Source organism: Mustela erminea, chromosome 1, assembly GCF_009829155.1.
Source record: "Mustela erminea isolate mMusErm1 chromosome 1, mMusErm1.Pri, whole genome shotgun sequence".
NCBI lineage: Eukaryota > Metazoa > Chordata > Mammalia > Carnivora > Mustelidae > Mustela > Mustela erminea.
This window is the reverse complement of record NC_045614.1, coordinates 159,714,936-159,731,948: the sequence shown is the minus strand read 5'-3', so window position 1 is coordinate 159,731,948 and position 17,013 is coordinate 159,714,936. Positions and strand designations below refer to the sequence as shown.

At 46.6% G+C, this 17,013-nt stretch overlaps 1 protein-coding gene across 4 annotated transcripts; it reads left to right on the top strand.

The window, feature by feature from the left end:
- Positions 1 to 1,258: 1,258 nt before the first annotated feature.
- On the top strand, positions 1,259 to 13,272 carry TIGIT (T cell immunoreceptor with Ig and ITIM domains). Of its 4 annotated transcripts, none has more exons than XM_032360271.1 (5): positions 1,259 to 1,580; positions 2,613 to 2,942; positions 5,044 to 5,150; positions 6,876 to 6,928; positions 11,992 to 12,122. In XM_032360271.1, the coding sequence occupies exons 1-5, from the start codon at positions 1,517 to 1,519 to the stop codon at positions 12,026 to 12,028; spliced, it is 591 nt and encodes a 196-aa protein (XP_032216162.1). In that variant the 5' UTR covers positions 1,259 to 1,516; the 3' UTR covers positions 12,029 to 12,122. The 4 variants fall into 4 exon arrangements, with proteins under 4 accessions (XP_032216162.1, XP_032216156.1, XP_032216149.1 ...); XM_032360265.1 differs by having other exon boundaries at positions 11,989 to 12,122; XM_032360258.1 differs by lacking the exon at positions 6,876 to 6,928 and having other exon boundaries at positions 1,260 to 1,580; positions 11,992 to 13,272.
- Positions 13,273 to 17,013: the final 3,741 nt, after the last annotated feature.

Genomic DNA, 17,013 nt, shown 5'->3' with positions numbered 1-17,013 from the left:
TGTGCTCTATATCCACTAGCTGCTCTCAGCTCCCCCACCCCTGGCTCCACTGCCTGGACAGCCAGTTTTGGAAACACTCTGCCTGTTCAAGCTGTGCACCCTCCCTGGGACATACATAAGGTATGACAGCTTCTCCAACGCGGGCCCTGTGACTACTGGAAGGAGGTAGAGGAGATTCTCTTGATGTGAGCCTTGAGAGATGGGATGAATTAGGGTAGAGAGAGGTCGATGAGGCATATGTTGTCTAAGAGGCTGGAGGTGGTCTGGTGGGAGGTACACGGTCATGATGTCCATTTGGTTACGGGCAGAACCCAGGGAGGAGAGGAAATTGCTGTGAGACAGAAGCAGCCTGAAGGGGAGGAGGAGGCCAAGAGCCTGGGTAGCAGGGAAAGCTCAGGGTGCTTGCCTGGAATGGAGGGGTAGAACAGCAGGCTTCAGATGTTCCCCTGGTAGAGCAGCAAAAGAAACATGCCCAGAGTAACAGACACAAGCCCTAGACACAGGAGAAGAGAGACCTTCTACCTCCTTTCCCCAGAGTACAGCCTCACTAGAGGGCAAGATTTGACTATCTGAAGGCAGGGTCTATGATTATTCACCCTTGTCTCCCTAGAGCCTGGTGCAGAGCCTGGTGTTTTGCAGGCCCTCGGGACTTTCAGATAAATGCAGGAACAGACAGAGGGTGGGTAGGAAGAAGGATGGGTCAAAGATAGGACTTGATCATGAGCTGGGGACTCCAGACAAGCATCAGCGAACCCCTTTCCAGGGTCAGGCAACTGGGACTCACCCTTCTCTGCATTACTGATTTTCGTGGGGATCATCAGTCTCAAGAAAACTCATAAATCTGGTCTCCTCTGATGTTACTGGGTTAGAGAAACTAAGCCAGAGTTCAAGATGAATAAGACCGAAGACATCCGAGTCAAGAAGAGGACTTCATTCAAAGGAAAGTTGCCCTGGTGTCCAAAACTTTTTGTCCTGCCTACATCTTGGCTCTGAAGTAGGTGCCTCTGGTTCATGGTTCATTAGATTTCAAGCACAGGTCCTGGTCTGTAAGTGCAGACTCGGGTGTCTCTTATGGGTGCACATTCCTTAGTTGGATGAAGCCAGGATTTGCTGCTTTTTCAGAATCTCAGGCATTCCCCAGATACACAGAGCCCTTGAGCCCCTGATAAAGACAAAGACTGATACAAAACTGGCACATTAAGACAGAACTTAAAAACAGTAGCTTGACTATAACCCAAAGATAGTGGTAACCTAAAGACCAGTGGGCCTCTAACCACATTTTTGTTTATTTTTTAGTGTGTTTCCTTCATGGTCTTTCTTGTGGCTTGCCCTATGCAGTTTGTGTACTTGTTGAGGGCCTTTTTTCTCGGTCTCTGACATTGTTTTTGCTGAACTCAGTTTTTCCGAGACCCTCTCTCCTCATAGGCTCAGTTTTGGCCTGCCATCTGCTTTCTGCCAGTTTCCGTGGCAGAAGAGGCCTCGGCTGCTTCCTGTGGGTCCCCGGCTGAGCAGAAGCATGCGGTGGTACCTTCTCCTGATCTGGGCCCAGGGCCTGAGGCAGGCTTCCCTCCCAGCCTCAGGTAAGGCCTAACACTGTGGCTTGGAACTGGAGGAAGAGGAGGAGGACAGAGAGGCTGGGAGTGGAAAAGTGGAAGTAGGCGTGAGGGAAAGAAATGCATGGTTTTCAGAGTCCTGTGTTCCCTCGTGTGAGACAAGGCAGCCTCTGGGAGGGAGGCGCAGTTCTGTTTTGGGTGGCAGATGAAGTCCTTGGGGTTGGTGTGTCTGACTGGCCAACCCAAGAGAGGAAACAGGGGGAAAGAAAAGGACACGGAGGAGGGATGATCAGTTCCCTCGTAGAAGTTCACTCCTGCCCCATCGTTCTGTCTTCTGTCCTTGAGGAAAGTTCTAGAAAGGTGTTGTATGTTTTCTGGGGTTCAAAAATGTCTTCTTCACAGACTCCAGAGATTCTACCATTATAGATTGAATTTGCATTAGATCTGTTTCCTTCTGTATTTCAAACCATAGACAAGTGTGTCTGAGTGGGCACAGATGCTGAGGAACTCTAGTAGAATTTAATTTTTATGTTGGTTTTTTTTGAACCATTTGAGGGTGGAGCTGTGTCCGAGGTGCTGGAGGTGGTCAGTGCTGAGGAGGGTGGTTTTGTCTGGGAGAAACGGTTTCTCTCCCACCCTCCTTTCCTTCCGATTTTGTGGCTTTCCTGAAGGTTTCTCCAGGTACCCCAAAGGGCCGTCAACCAAACAGCCAGGTTTCATGTCAAATGATACTGTGCCCAGCACAGAGCTAGCGGCTGGAAGAGAGAGTAAAACAGAAGTGGTGGCTGACCAGGCTTGTATTCGAGGTAGGGAGATGAAATAAGACTGTGGAAATCCTCAACGAGCTCATCATGAAGCTAGATTACAGCAGAAGATCCCGAGTGGGGGAAGCACTCCACTGTGTAGCAATTATGGTCTATGCGGGGAGTGACAGGAAGGACAGGGGAGTCTGTCATTTCCAAAACCAGTTCTAGCCTCAAAGCCCTCTGGGATTTCTGTGGGAAGTTTCAAGTACAGCTGTTGACCCAGGACCCACACACACTCTCTCCCCTTCCCCAGGAGCTGTGTCAGGCAGGATCACAACAACGGGGAACGTTTCTGTGGAGGAAGGTGGCTCCGTCACCTTGCAATGCCACCTCTCCTCCACCACCGCCAAAGTGACTCAGATCAACTGGGAGCAGCGGGACCAACTACTGGCCGTTCGTCATGCTCACTTGGGGTGGCACATCTACCCAGCCTTCAGGGAGCGAGTGGCCCCAGGCCCCAACCTGGGCCTCACCCTGCAGTCGCTGACCCGGAATGACACAGGGGAATACTTCTGCACCTATCACACCTACCCTGATGGGATTTACAGAGGAACAGTCTTTCTGGAGGTCCTGCAAAGCTCAGGTATGCCCTCTGGAGCAGGGGGGCTGATGAGCCTCACCCTCCAGAATAGAAAATGTGTTCCTGCCAAATACTCTGTAAGGGCAGGGTCCCTCGACCTTGGCTCACAAGCAGATCACCAGGGAGCTTTAATGATGCTGATGCTGGCACCCCATTGCAGATCAGCTGAAGCAGAATCCGAAGGGGTAAAGTTGGGAGGTGATCGGTTCCGATAGGTGATTCAGATGTGCAGCCAGAACTGAGAACCCCTGTTGTGGGTAAGAAGTGCACCTTATGTGTGTTTGTTGGGAAGAACAGTCGTTAAGGTCATTTGGGAAGAGTTTTCCTTTATTAGTTTAGCATCAATCACGCAAATTAGAATTAGCTTCTAGGTTGTATAGAGGATTAAAACGCAGTGTGTGCTAAGTGTAAATGTATGGTAATTTACGTTTGTGTGGTACTTCATAGTTTCCAGAAGGCTCTCACATTCGTGATCCATCTGAACACTGAAAGCGGGTCTCTGGAACATGGAGAAAGATGACTGCCTCTGAGAGACAGTGGAGCCGAGTGCTTACGAGCTCGGGCTCTGACCCAGCCAGCCTGGGTCCAAATCCTAGTGCTGCTGTTGCCCTCAGACAAGATGGCTTAGCTTCTCTGTGTATCAGTTTTCTCATCTGCGACATGAAAACAGATGTAGGATTGAATTCCTTTCTATAAGAAAATGCCCTTAAACGGGGCCTGGGGCACAGTAGGCACCGACGAGGTGTTAGCTCTGAATGCCAGCCTCTCCCACGGGCCTGTCTGACGGAGGGGAAGTCTGAACTCTACTGAGGGTAGGAGGGCTGGTTTTCACACAGGAGCTCTGGTTTCACTAACCTATACCTGCTGAACTTCTACCTGCTACTGTCAGTTGTGCTGAAGATTAAGTTTTAGGACTTAGCAAAAAATGTGTAGACAGAGAAGATAAAAGTCTACTTGAAAGTCTCTTTTCAAATGTTACTTCTTGGATGGCTCTGACACAGGTCAAGGCAGCATGCAGGGAAGAGCCTGTATCCTGTCTGGTACTGCGGACAGCCTGCCCCAGCCCTTCGGCCCCCAAAGCTGTGTTCTCCGTGACCACTTTGCTCCCCATCTGCCTTCTTCCCCTACATGTGGCCAAAGCAAGAGGCTGAGTCTGCAGGGCAGGAGGAACTCCTTCTGGGGTGCTGGGGCTCCCTCCCCCTCGTACCCTGTGGGTACTGTGAGCACTGCTTGTCCTAAGTGACTGTGTTCTTTGGCCACCTTTCCCACGGTGTAAACCGTTTGTTAGAGGGAAGAGGGCCCAGCCTCTGCTGTCCCTCTCTTTCAAGGCTTCCCTTGACCTGGGATCTGTGTGTCCTGTTTCTCTCACACATTCAGTAGGTATGTGATCTTCCCCACACCTGGGATCTGTGTGTCCTGTTTCTCTCACACCCTCCTTGGATCAATGATCCCACTTCTCTTCATAACTCCCTTTCTGCTTCTCCTCCTTACATTTTACATCTTAATGGAAGTTCACTTGTTCGTGCTTTAGTTCGTACCGCAAATATTTACCAAGCACCTGCTGTGTGCCAGGTGCTGAGGGAAAGCAAAGGATAAAGCTCCGGAACTTTACTCCTGCCGGGGTCTCCCGGCTGCTGTAACGTGATGGGCTTCGTGCGTGGAAGGTTATTTGCTTTTTGCCCTCTTTTCTGTACTTCAATATTAATTTTATTTTAATTTTTAATTAAACTTTTTTCAAGTAGGATTATACATATGAAATTTAATAAAAGAAAATATTCACTGTCTGGGTCTTTTGTTTTTTTTTCCTGGATGTTATTGTTGGTTTCACTTCCTGATCATTATAGAAAGCGATTTTATCGACTGGAGGGAAAGAGTGTTCACAGCAGTCTGCTCTGGTCAGAAGGGGTGAGGGGTACCACTGTTGATTGAATGATGAGCTAGGCCGAGGCTCTGCTGTCCAAGAGCTGGGCTTAAAGACCCCAGAACTCAGAGAAAGGCCTGGCCAGCCCCCACCTCTGTGCCCTGACACAGAGTTTTTCCTGTGTAATGGTTGCCTGTTTCTTCTGCCTTTCACCGCCTCATCTTCGTTTTGTCGTCCCTCCAGTGGCGAAGCGCAGCGCTGCGTTCCAGGTCCCACTGCTGGGAGCCACGGCCACCGGACTGGCAGTCATCTGCGTGGCAGTGGTCATGGTGGTCACATTAACCAAAAAGGTAATGACTCCGGCTGCACATCTCGGTCGTGGGCACCCCCCACCCCCACCCCTCACCATCCTTTCATGTCCCTGTCCCGTCCACAGAAAGACCAAGATGTGGTCTCCTCTGCTGTTCATGCTTTTTGATGGTCCTTGTCCTGCCTTTCAGTCAAGTTGTTTACGCTCTTCTTCTGTCCCCTTCCTGGTCTGGGAACCCCGACCAGAAAGGCTATACCTGTATGCTTCCCATCTTGCTGTCACCTACAGTTCCTAGCTCCTGCCTGTCCCTGAAGCGCTCCCTGGAGAGACAGATTTATCTGTCGTGAGTTTGATGCATCTGAGGCATCCACCCTGTGCTAGGGAGTTGCGTCCGTTAGCTTACTTAATTTTAGCAACCTTTCATTATTGCTGGGCTACCTGGCACTTTGGGAAGATGAGAAATAAACAATCCCCAAATTTGGGAGTAAAAGGTACACGGCAAGATCAGTAGGTATGTGAATCTTCTGTCTAGCTGAAGAGGTCACGCGGCCGAAAGCGTGCTGGATGGGGAAGTGGCTGGGGTAGTTTCTAAGGGCAGCACTGAGTGTGATTACAGGCAAGATGCTGGATCTCCCCCGCCCCCCGTTCCTCAGATGAAACGCGGGATGCTGGCCATTCTGCTTGCTCCCTAGCACAGAGCTGTGATGAACAGGGGGCACATTCTCTGTGAAGGTATTAATGTGCTTGTGTTGTTAACGGGTAGCCACCGATACGGGAAAAGCATTTCACCACTTGTTTGGTCTGCCCTTTTGGATTTTTTAACACATCCTTAATTCCGGTCACCAAACATTTTGGGGAGGGCAAGAATGGGATTGCCTGCATTATTTTCCACCTCATCCTAGACCCTCCTCCCTAGTTCCCGATTCACATCCCCCAGCACCCCCGACAGGTTCTGCTCAATTAACAACCCAACTCTTCGTCCCTGACTTTGTTCTCTCTGGACCAGGTACTGCTGTTGTTACTACTGATATAAGTGGGTTTATGGCCACCACCTTATTTTCTTCATATTTGTTTTGCCTGTTTTTTCCCTCTTCTTTCTTGCTGTCCTTTGAATTAAGTACTTATTATTATAAAAAAGATCTACCTTGTAATGAGGCTTTTTTTTTTTTTTTTGCTATTTTTTTAGCGGTCACACTTGAGATTAGAAAATAAGACTCTTGACTTATTGAAGTCTAGTATAAATTAGTGCCTTTATCCTTTCTTGGATTATGTAAGAATCGCAGGACACGTTAACTGTTTTTACCTTCCTTCCCAACTTATTGCTATTAGCGCCATGTATTTTAGTTTTAAGTTTCTTTTAAATCCTGAAAGAAATTAGTCTTGAGAGTCAATTTTCACTTAGATTTACCCTTTCTGTTGGTCTTCATTTCTCCCTGCATTTCCTATCTTGTAACTGGAATCACTTTCCTTCTGCCTGGAGAATACTATGTAGTATCTCCTTCTGAGCAGGTGATGAATTATCCTGGTTTTTGTTTGTCTGAAAATATCTTTATTTTTCCTGAACTTAAATGTGATGTATCTGCTTTGCTGGGTCTACACTTCCATGCTGGCAAGTGTTTTCTTTCAGCACATGGAGAACATTTTCCCATCGTCTCTGGCTTCTTATATTTCTGTTGAGAAATTATGTGAATCTTATTTTTGCTCCTTTGCAGATATGGCTTTTTCTTATGGTTCTTTTAAAATTTCCTTTCTCTTTGATTTTCAGCAACAGCATACTGGTATACTTAGAAATGGCAGGGAACATACCATACTCTCAAGGTGGGTAGGTTAAGGATAGCTTAAAACAGATGTTTCCAAAGGACTGGGCAGCATATAAGGAAACCAAGAGGGGAAGTGTAGCAACATGTTGGTGTCACCCCTCATCTTTAGGGAGAGGATGATTACTAGAACCTGGAAAGAGATTTGTGGAGGGGACCACATTGAGAAGTACTGTAGCTTCAAGGGAAGGCTACAGCTGGTCCAAGGCCATTGCTGGCAGAGAGAACGCCCGGGAAATACATACAACCCTCATCTTACTTTCCTTCCCTCCGTCCCCCTACGGTTGCTCTGTATTGGCTGAAACGAAACTCAAAACAATCGGGATGGAAGAAAACAGAAGGCTGGATAGAGAGCGGAGCTTAGGGGTTAACAGAGATGGTATCCACACCAGTTCTGCTCACAGACCCGGAAACTGGGCAAGAGGTCTTGACTTTCCAGGGGGTACTGAACTCAGCCTTCTCTTATGTACTCTTGATCTCTTGATTACATATATAAGTAACATCCTGTTGGCTTTCCATCTATATTTCTCTTAGGAACACTGCTTTGTTAGCCCATCTTAACATCCCTGTGGGTCAAGCTTCTCTGACTGCCACTGCCACTGACTTCGTCAATATAAGCTTAACTGCCATCTGCCCCTGATTTATTTTGGGGTCTCCTCATCCGTGTTGCTACCAGGGATCCCGTTCTATGAGAGCCTTCAGCCCCAGCGTACAGAGCAGATACCATGAAGCCTCCTAATGATGCTGGGGCTCTCTTCACTAGCACATTCCTTTCCACCTTTGTGAAAGATTGTCCTCTTGATCTTCCCTAGAACCATAACCAGCCACTGGATTTTCAAAATTACGTAGTACAGGGATTGGCTAAGTTTGTCTGTAAAGGACCAGGTAGTAAATCTTTCAGGCTTTGTGGGCTATGTGGTCTCTGTTGCAACAGTTCAACTGTGCCACTCTAGCATGAAAGCACCACAGACAATATGCAAATGAATGAGTATGGCTGGGTTCCAACAAACTTTTATTTATAAACACTGAAATTTGAATTTCATATAATTTTCATGTGTCATGAAATATTATTCTTCTTTTGAATTTGTTTTCAACCACTTAAAAATAGAAAAATCCTTTTTAGCTCACGGGCAGTACAAAAATCTGTGGTGGGCCAGATTTGAGCCATGGGCCTTAGTTTGCCAGTCCCCGATTTAGTAGGTTATATTGGGGAAAACTCTGTTTTTTTCCTCTTCTCTACTCTTAACACTGCACAGAACACTTCTAAACACCAGATGGGTGGGTTTATTCCCACACTGACCAATTCTTCTACACCATCTGGGTGTCCTACAATCAATTCAGTTCTGACACTATCTACTTGGAATCAACATCAGAACCCACAAATTAAGGACTCAGTCCTACAAGACTGCCCTCCCTTCAGACACCAGCTGTAAGTCCCAGATTGTCACCTGTACTTCTGACTGACCGGCTATAAATTGAAGTTCCTACAGCCCCCCTCCTTGGGTTTGATAAGTTGCTGACAGCTCAGAGAACTCAGAGGAACCCTTACTTACATTTGCTGGTTTATTATATAACACAGAAGACGATAAAGGATACAGATGAACAGCCAGATGAAGGAGGTATGGCAGGATGAGGTCTAGAAGGGTCTGAAGCACAGGAGCTTCTGTCTCTGGAGAGTTGGGGGTGTGCTACCTTCCTGGCATGTGGATGTTTTTAGCAATCTGGAAGCTATTTGAACCCCATCCTTGGGAAGGATGTTTCTGGAGACATCATCGCTTAAGGATGATTGATTATGAACTCATTTTTCAGCCCTTCTCCTCTCTCTGGAGAAAGGGGATGGGGTGAGGCTGAGAGTTCTACGTTTCAAATCATGGCTTGGTCTTTCTGGCCACCGGCCTCCGTCCAGGAGCCCACCCAACACTGCCTCATTGGAACAAAAGAGACTTCTATCACCAGGAGATTCCAAGAACTTTAGGAGCCCTGTGTAAGACATTCTTATCATTCAGGAAATTATAAGGGTTTAAGGAGCATGGTGTCAGGAATCAGGGTTAAAGACAAACATTAGTAGAAACTGAGGGAGAGACATGTATATGTATATATTCTTCATGGTTTCACATACGTTCATGATAGCATCACCACTTCTCTGAGCATTTTGTGTTTTTTTGTTTTGTTTTCATAAATTGCCAAAGCAGTGTTACCTTCCCTCTTGACAGCAGTGTATCAGCCTTCTCTTCTGGGGCCCTTGTGAGGGTGTTACATCTTAAGTCATGAGATGGGTCCCAATATTGACAAGTTACCCTCAGTCTGATCTCATAGTCCACTTGCCCCAGGCCAGACTTTCACTCTCAGGATTCAATCCCAGTCATGTTCTCCCTTCGTTGCCAGTACATGTTAGCCACATCCTTTAGGCACAACCTCTCTCCTCCCTCAGCATTCTCGGCTTTCCTCAGCTAGGGCAGGCTGTGGTTTTGCCCTAAATATGGGGTCAATGGCCTATAGGGCAGATGGAGACAGGTGCTAATGGGGCCCTAACTTCCATCAAGAGAATGTGGGCCATTTTTGCAGCTCCAGATGATGCAAGGGAAGCAGGTGGTTCTCCAGTGCATCTACCCAGGGAGCCTCCTGGAAGTCATAGTGATCTTTCCTTTTCTAGATGCAGGAGACTTGCCCAAGCTTAGAATTCAGCCTGTTTGGAAGTTCTATCTCTTTTACAGTTAGGTCCTGTGCCTGGTCTTCAGTGCTGGAGATGGGTGTTTCTTGAAAGGCTGTCAAGTGTTGCTGCTTCCAGGTGTTGACAGATCTAAGCCTTTCATGTTCTCTCCTCAGTGCATCAGGGGGAATTGAGTAAAAGCTACTCAATCCCACAGTTCTAATAATCACTCTTTTCCCATACTTCTCAAATGTTAAAGATGTGGCATCAGCTCAGAATCCCCTTCCATCGGTGTCCTGTCCCATCTCACAGCCAGTGGTGGGATTCGTATTCCCATCTAGCTGGGGAGGTGTTCCTCTCCACACTCAATTGTGTTAGACCCAGTCCCCAGAAATAGAGCCTGACATGTGAATTCTGGTGACAGTGATTTATTGGGATGGACTCTCACGTGAAGGGTAGTGAGGGAAGCAGGACAGGGCTGAGGGAAGAAAGCCCAGCTTGATGTGGTCTCAGCTGGAGACGTGGTTGCAGTACGAATTGTACTCAGAGTTGGTTGGACCTTGAGGCAGGGAGCTGACTCTTTGAACACTCACCTCAGTCATCACTGACCACTGGCTGCTCAGAGAGGGTCCAAGAGCCATTCTCCGGAGAAGGAGTGGCTGTGAGCCACCCACCTTCTGTAGTCCCAGGGTCTGGGGTATGGGAGCACTGGTCAGGTAGGGAGGATCTGAGCAGGGTACCAACAGCATTCTCTACAAACCTGGAGAGCCTGTTGATTGCATTGTTTAGGAGCATGGACTTGGGAATCAGATAAACATAGCTTCGGATCCTGGCTCTCCCACATGAGTTGCTGTGGTAGGGTCTGTAAAATGCGAATAATTATGATGCTGCCTATATAGGATTGTGGGAAAACTCAAGTCAAATAATTCATGTAAGGCATTTGGCATTTTTTCTGGCATGTAGCAATAAGTATTAGTTGTGAAGTTCTTGTAATTATTACAAATTTTGTAATAATCCTTCAGGTCCTGAGGAACCAGGCCTAGAGAGAGACCATGGTTTCAAAACCACAGGCAGGAGTCAGGGGGTCTCTCCCCACTCACTGATTCGTTCATTCCTTTTCGCTACTATGGCGGGTTCCTACCCGGAGGTGTGAGGAATAATCGTGGTCATCATGGGTCGTGCTGCTGCTGGACTTAAAAGAGGACCACATCCCTTGATGTGGCCCAATCCGTTTAAAGAATATAAATACCCAATTCCTTCCCAAAGAACTGATTGTGACCTTTGGTGCTGGTATGCTCTCATTTCCATTCTTAGGTGGGCCACCCTTGCCCTGGGATCTTAAAACCATTTTGGCATCCAGGGTCTTCTGGGAAATGTAAACAGGCCTGAGAGGGTCTCTTAGCTCTTTGGTTTTCATTTCCTCCCACGCAGGAAACTCTGTGATTGTCAGTATAAAACAGATGGGGCTGAGGGTTGTCCTAAGGGCCCAAAGGGAGCTACGGAGATTGCAGCTGGGTCCTTGGAGGACAAACATTCCCCCAGCCCCCAGCCCCCGGGAGAATGTGAGGAGGAAGGATGCCTGGCAGTCATTGTGATGGAAGGGGACACACCGATTTCTCCTTCCCCTCACAGGAGGTCCCCTAGGAACTTTTTCCAATAGCTGCTTTGCAAAAATATGCATTTATTTCGTTGTAATCAATCCATACAGTATCAATATTTTGGAGTACCAAGTATTATGAAGTGCTTCGGTAAACAAAATTTGAGTCTGGGCTTGCTGTGACTGCCCAGGTCTGGAGCTCAGGGCAGAAGTTTGTGGGGCTGGTTTGGGTAGAGATCTGGGACTCTTCAGGGGGGCAGAGGGACATATGGGTGAAGTGACTCAGAGAGTGTTGAGTACGAGGAAACAGAGGGCAGAGCTCTGGGGAACCCCTTTATTTGGGGAGCTCATGTGGGGGCAGGAAAAAAGCAGTCCTGGCTGGAGGGGAAGATGGGGTTTCATAGGAGGAGGAGAACTGAGAGAGTGATCCCATGGGGGCCATCGAAGGAGAGCACTGCCGAAAGGCAGAAGTCCACAGTGTCAGATGCAGTCAAGAGAGCAAGAGAGGTGAGGCAGAAAGGGGTTTACTGGGCTTACTGAGTAGTACATAGTCATGGGGTGCAGGGCTCATTGCATGGGGAGCAAATGTAGACTCACTGGAGTGGTTAGTCCTGAAATCCAGCTGTGTGAGGCTGAGCAATGAAGGGTTAGGGAACTGGTGTTGGTAAGAGCATAGCCTTGCGTGTGTGTGTATGTGTGTGTGTTTAAGTGTGTAAGAAGGGAATAGAGCGATCACTGTAACCATGTACTATGTCAGGGAGTACCTTCTGAATAATGTCACCACATCTTCACTTAGTAGTGTGTTTGCTTTTAGAAGAAATCTCGTCCAGTCCATTGTGCGGAAAGTGGCCTAAGGACCGTGGCACATGAACAGGAGGAATGGAATGCCCGCATTCTGTCGTCACCTGGAAGTGGCGGCGAGGCAGGGACGGCACCCGTGGGCTGCTACCTGGAGCAGAGGGGAGAGGCCTATGCCGAGCCTCATGACTACTTCAATGTCCTGAGTTACAGGAGCCTTGGAAGCTTTAGTTTCTTGGCCGAGACTGTTTAGGGGCCAGAGGCATCATCTGGGAGATGCATTCCTGTGTCTGCGGTTCCGGGAGTGGGGGTGGTGGTGGGTCTGCGGTCTCAGTCGCTGCCCTGCATGCGCGCGCGCGAGTGGAGGTGCAGTTGAGTGAGAGAATGTCTTCCTCTTCCCTGCATTTCCTCTGCCCCCTCCCTTCTCTTCCACTGTAGCGGAGCCAGAGGGAGCAGCTTGTATCTTGATTCTAAGTGCAAAGTTAGACCAAAATGACTTGGTTTGGAATCTAGCAGGTGGAGCCAACCCTGGGGCTCTGAGAAATGCCTTCCCCCTAGTAGCCCTGGGTGGGGCTTTGGTGGTCTGTGCCCTGGTAGAGTCTTATGGATGGTGATGGTGATGAAGAGGACGACGGTATGACCCATCTCATTTCTCATGGTCATTTCCATCCACATTCACACATCAAGGCATTTTAAGAACAAGGCATGGTATCGGCTTTCATGGGGAGGTTCGAGCATGATTAAACCATGCTTTTGGATCTCAGCCCTTTTAGACCTTACACTTACATGGAGGGAACAGTGAGGCTAGCATAGCGAGAGCAGGAATTTTGTCCAAGGTGAGCCGAGAAACTGAACAGAACAGCTGAAATTCCCTCATGGAGGATCCCGACACCAAGGGAGCGCACAGACCTTTTTTGGATTTTATTCCCTGGGCAGATAGTTGAAATCTCCTTCTGTTGGCTGTTCACGGAGTCCGGGGATGGCTGGCAGCAGGGGACTGGAGGCCTTCCAGATGCGGCAGCACGGCCTCCACTGTGGGAGCTGCAGCCTAGTCCTTGGCCAGGACCCACCACCTTTTAATCCACTATGGAGTGGATTCTTTCCTTCAAGAATCTGTGTCCCACCAAAAGGAAAACATGGATTTTTAAAATAGGGACTCTTCCAGGGAGGAGGGGGAATAAAAAGTAGGTGATCAAGTGCTTAAAGATGAACACCCTCTCCCTAGATATTCTGAACCCTTAAATCTGAACCTAAACCCTTAAAACCCTTAAACCCTTTAATCCACCCCCTGAGCTCTTTGTGCTGGGGGTTGGGTGGCATCTAAGCCCTGGTTTCCCTTTAACTGGCATCCCAGTCTGCATCACGCCACCACATCTCCTCCAGGAGCGAGAATGGAGGCCGAGCTCACAGGGGACAGGTTTTCTTAACTGAGCGAGAAAGTGAAGCTAGGCTGTCATTGGCCAGGGCTGGAATCAAGCACTGTTCTGCTCCCTAAGAATCAGGCAGGCTGATCAAGAAGACATTTCAACTCCTACTCCTTGGATTTTGATTTTGATTTTTCTCACTTCTCTACCAAATAGGTGTGTGGTTAGGAGCCATGAGTCGAAATCTGTCCCGAGGGCTAAGTCCTTTGGAAGACAGATGGATGTGTGTAAAATGCTGTTAGGCACCACGGTGGTTCACCACACTCCTTGCAGAACTAGTGCAAACTGCCTGTGAGTAGAACACAACTCATGGACTGGAGATGAGCTAAAGTGTAAAGATAAAAAGGGAGAGGCAGTTTGGTTGGGAGGAGATGTCTACTGGGTCAAGGCTAGACTGAGAGTGTTATTTAACGTGGTGACAGTAACTTGGAAATATCTACAAATACCATTTAGATGATGATAAAAGTACAAAAGGACCCATGGATGTTATAAGTGGGTCAGGTTCCTAAAATGAGATTGAATTAGACAGAAAATTAATTTTCAAGTGGAATTCACTGAACTGGATTTTCCATGGAGAGCCAGAGAAGACCGCCCCCTAAAAGCCAGGTTCCTGGAGACCCGTCCTTTGCAGCCGTCCTCCATGGGTAGCCGTCTAGTGTGTGAGATGTGGTTAGTCTGCATTAAGATGTACTGTGCTAGAAGTGTAACCTACATACCGTATTTTGAAGGCTTATTGTGAATAATAAGAATGTAAACTATGATGTTAGTAATTTAAAAATATTGGTAACATGTTAAAATGATAGTATTTGGGATAGACTGGATTCAATAAAATGTTATTAAAATTAATTTCATCTATTTCTTTTTACTTTGTTCCTATGGCTACTGGAAAAATCTAAAATTGCATATGTGGCTCCTGTTACATTTTTTTTGGACCATGCTTCATTAGACCCTAAACCCAAGCCAAGCAGGCACCAGGGACAGGTGTCTATCTCTGACTGGTGGTCTCTTTTGTTCTGATCCATAATAGGGTTTGAGGAGGCTTTTCCCTCTTACTATGGAGGGAAGACACACAGGAAAGGACTTTCCTTTTGAAAACCTGTAGGAAAAACGTGTTTTGAAAACATGTTGTGAAAAACACATAGGAAAGGATTATGGGAGAGATGGAGGCGGGAGAGTGTTAAGTGGACATAGGGATGATCCCAAGCTCTCTCGGAAGTGGAGAACAAAGGAATTAATGAGTGAGAGTTTGGGGAGGAATAAATATACTGATTCTCAATCTCCTATTATGTCACATTCGAAGCCTGAGCTTATAGAATCTGGACTATAATGCAGAGAATTACCCTGAACAAATATGATAAATTTTGAGTCATGATCTTCATGAGTAGACAGGGTCTTCCTGTGCAATTTTAATTTTGCTCGTTCCTTCTCACCTGTGGGTTCTTGGAGATGCATCATCACATACTCAGATTTCTACAGATCCCATCAGTGCTGAGCTGGACAGACATGACATGACATGACTACTAGATTAGACATCACAATTCTAGTAATTCCCTTGCATATGAAGAAAACGCAGAAGAGGTATGTTTACAAGCCATTGGATGGGTCTACAGGTGCTGTGCATTTGGAAGGGCTACCACCAGGAATAAACATGGCGGTCCTCTTCTATTCTCCTGTGTCTTCCTCCCCCTACCCCCCCCCCCCCGCCCCTGTGTTCTTCCTATGATCAAAACAAAGCAGGAGGCCAAAAGCAGGCTGTGCATTTGTGTATTTCAGACTCTTCCCAAAAGGTATCTGAGGTTCTTATATTTTAAAATTTTGTGTTTGAAGTGCGATAAATTTTTAAGCAGTCAAACATATCCTAGATAGTGATGACTTTTTAAAAACAGGGTATTGTCATTACCTTCAGTCTCCATATTTGTGTTTACTATTAAGTTGATCTCAAGACCCACAGATGATTCATTTGCTCCGGGAGGGTGGAATAGTTGAAGATTTTGCGGTAGCTGAAACAGCAGGAAAGTGGAAGGAGAGTTGTCTTTGCACACCTAGAGGGATGCCGTCCGCAGGAGGATGTGGGCCAAAGCAGCCAGGCCACCCCACCTTGCGAGCAGCAAAGCATCATACAACAAATGAAATTGTTATTTTAAATCATTAAAATAAGTGATCCATCAAGATGCTGTTCGGGTTCGCAAAAATCAGATACAGGCAAACCTCGCATCATGAAATGTTTGCTTTTTTAAAATTTTCTACTTCCTAGAATATCAGGAGAACTTAGGGGCTCAGTAACTAAGTTGCAAGAAGTCAATATTTAAATTTACGGAGGTCACCTTTCAGCCCGGAGTTCTCCTCTCCCAGGCCTCAGCCCAGGCATCTGTGCTCCTCACCCAGGCGGGAATGTCCCTCCACACTTGCCTCCTCCAACCCAAGGCCTGCAAGTCTTGGGGAGTCCCCAAACTCAACTGCTTATTCCTCGGACCCTTCTCTGACATACCCTACCCATGTATCTTTCTGTTAGTTTATGAACTTCTGTGGCACTGACAGTCTGAATAGAACCACTTAGCTTTTGAGCTTATAGGAATCTTTATTCCTAGTTGTTAGATTTCAAGGCTTACCATCGTTAAAGTAGTTTTCTTCATTCCCTTCACAAACTGCACAATGTTGAGTGAATATAGGTGCCTACTGAAGACTTGGTGAATTTACTTCAGTTGGGTTGACTTGCCCTAGGGACAAATAAGATGTATGTTTTCTCTATCTCACCAGTAATTTCTGTGAGGATCATGAGGTTAGAGAGCTCTTTTGGGTAGAGCTGCCTATGAGAAAAGGACTATGGGGCAGATAGGAGCCGCTTGGGGGTTCCCCAAAGTCATCAAATGGCGACATATTTTGAGCCACGAGCTTTCCTTGGATACAAGGGTAGAAGGGTGTAGTGTCACATGAGTATTTCCACAGGAGGCAAATAGATACCGATTTGCACATGGGAAGGAGAAAAAAAGAAGTGAATCAATTTAGATGGTAGTAAATGAGCCATAGGATCACATGTGAGTTTTGGGCAGGGGAAGAAAAAGGCCCAAATTTATCTTATGTATCCTAAAGTGATTTCAAAATCAGCAATTCTGGGATTCTTACGTCTTGTATCAAGAGGGCTGATGTGTTGAGAATTTCTCTGGCCTTTAAAGTATAATCCTTAATTTGGATCTCTCCACCTAGACCTTGATCACAGGGTATGAGAGAATGTGAAAGACCATCTGGAACAGAAGCCTTGCCACGATGTAAAGAAGACGCAATACAAAACCCAGAGAAGATTTTTTTTTTTTAATTATTCCTTCATATTCAAACTTCACAAACAGTGTGAACTTGTACAATACCTCGGAAAGTGAAACTTACAAAAAAAGTGCTGGTAACATTTAAAAAAAAACAACAAAAACCCCAAAAAACAAACATCATTCTTAGCAACATCAATTACTCTTCCACACAAAACAGAAACCTTGTAAAATTTATTTTCGTATTTTTAAGGCGTAATACTTCCGTATAAAGTATATGCAAGAGATAAAACTTCACAGTATTCCAAAATGTCACAATAATAATAATAATATAATAGTATAATGAAGCGCTACAGTTAA

Bases quoted from the DNA above. Each gene is read 5' to 3' on its own strand.
- TIGIT (XM_032360250.1), top strand. From the start codon at position 1,517: ATGCGGTGGTACCTTCTCCTGATCTGGGCCCAGGGCCTGAGGCAGGCT. The intron at 2,943-5,043 runs GTATGCCCTCTG...TCGTCCCTCCAG, and splicing joins GGAGGTCCTGCAAAGCTCAG to TGGCGAAGCGCAGCGCTGCG. The intron at 5,151-11,988 runs GTAATGACTCCG...GTTTGCTTTTAG, and splicing joins TGGTCACATTAACCAAAAAG to AAGAAATCTCGTCCAGTCCA.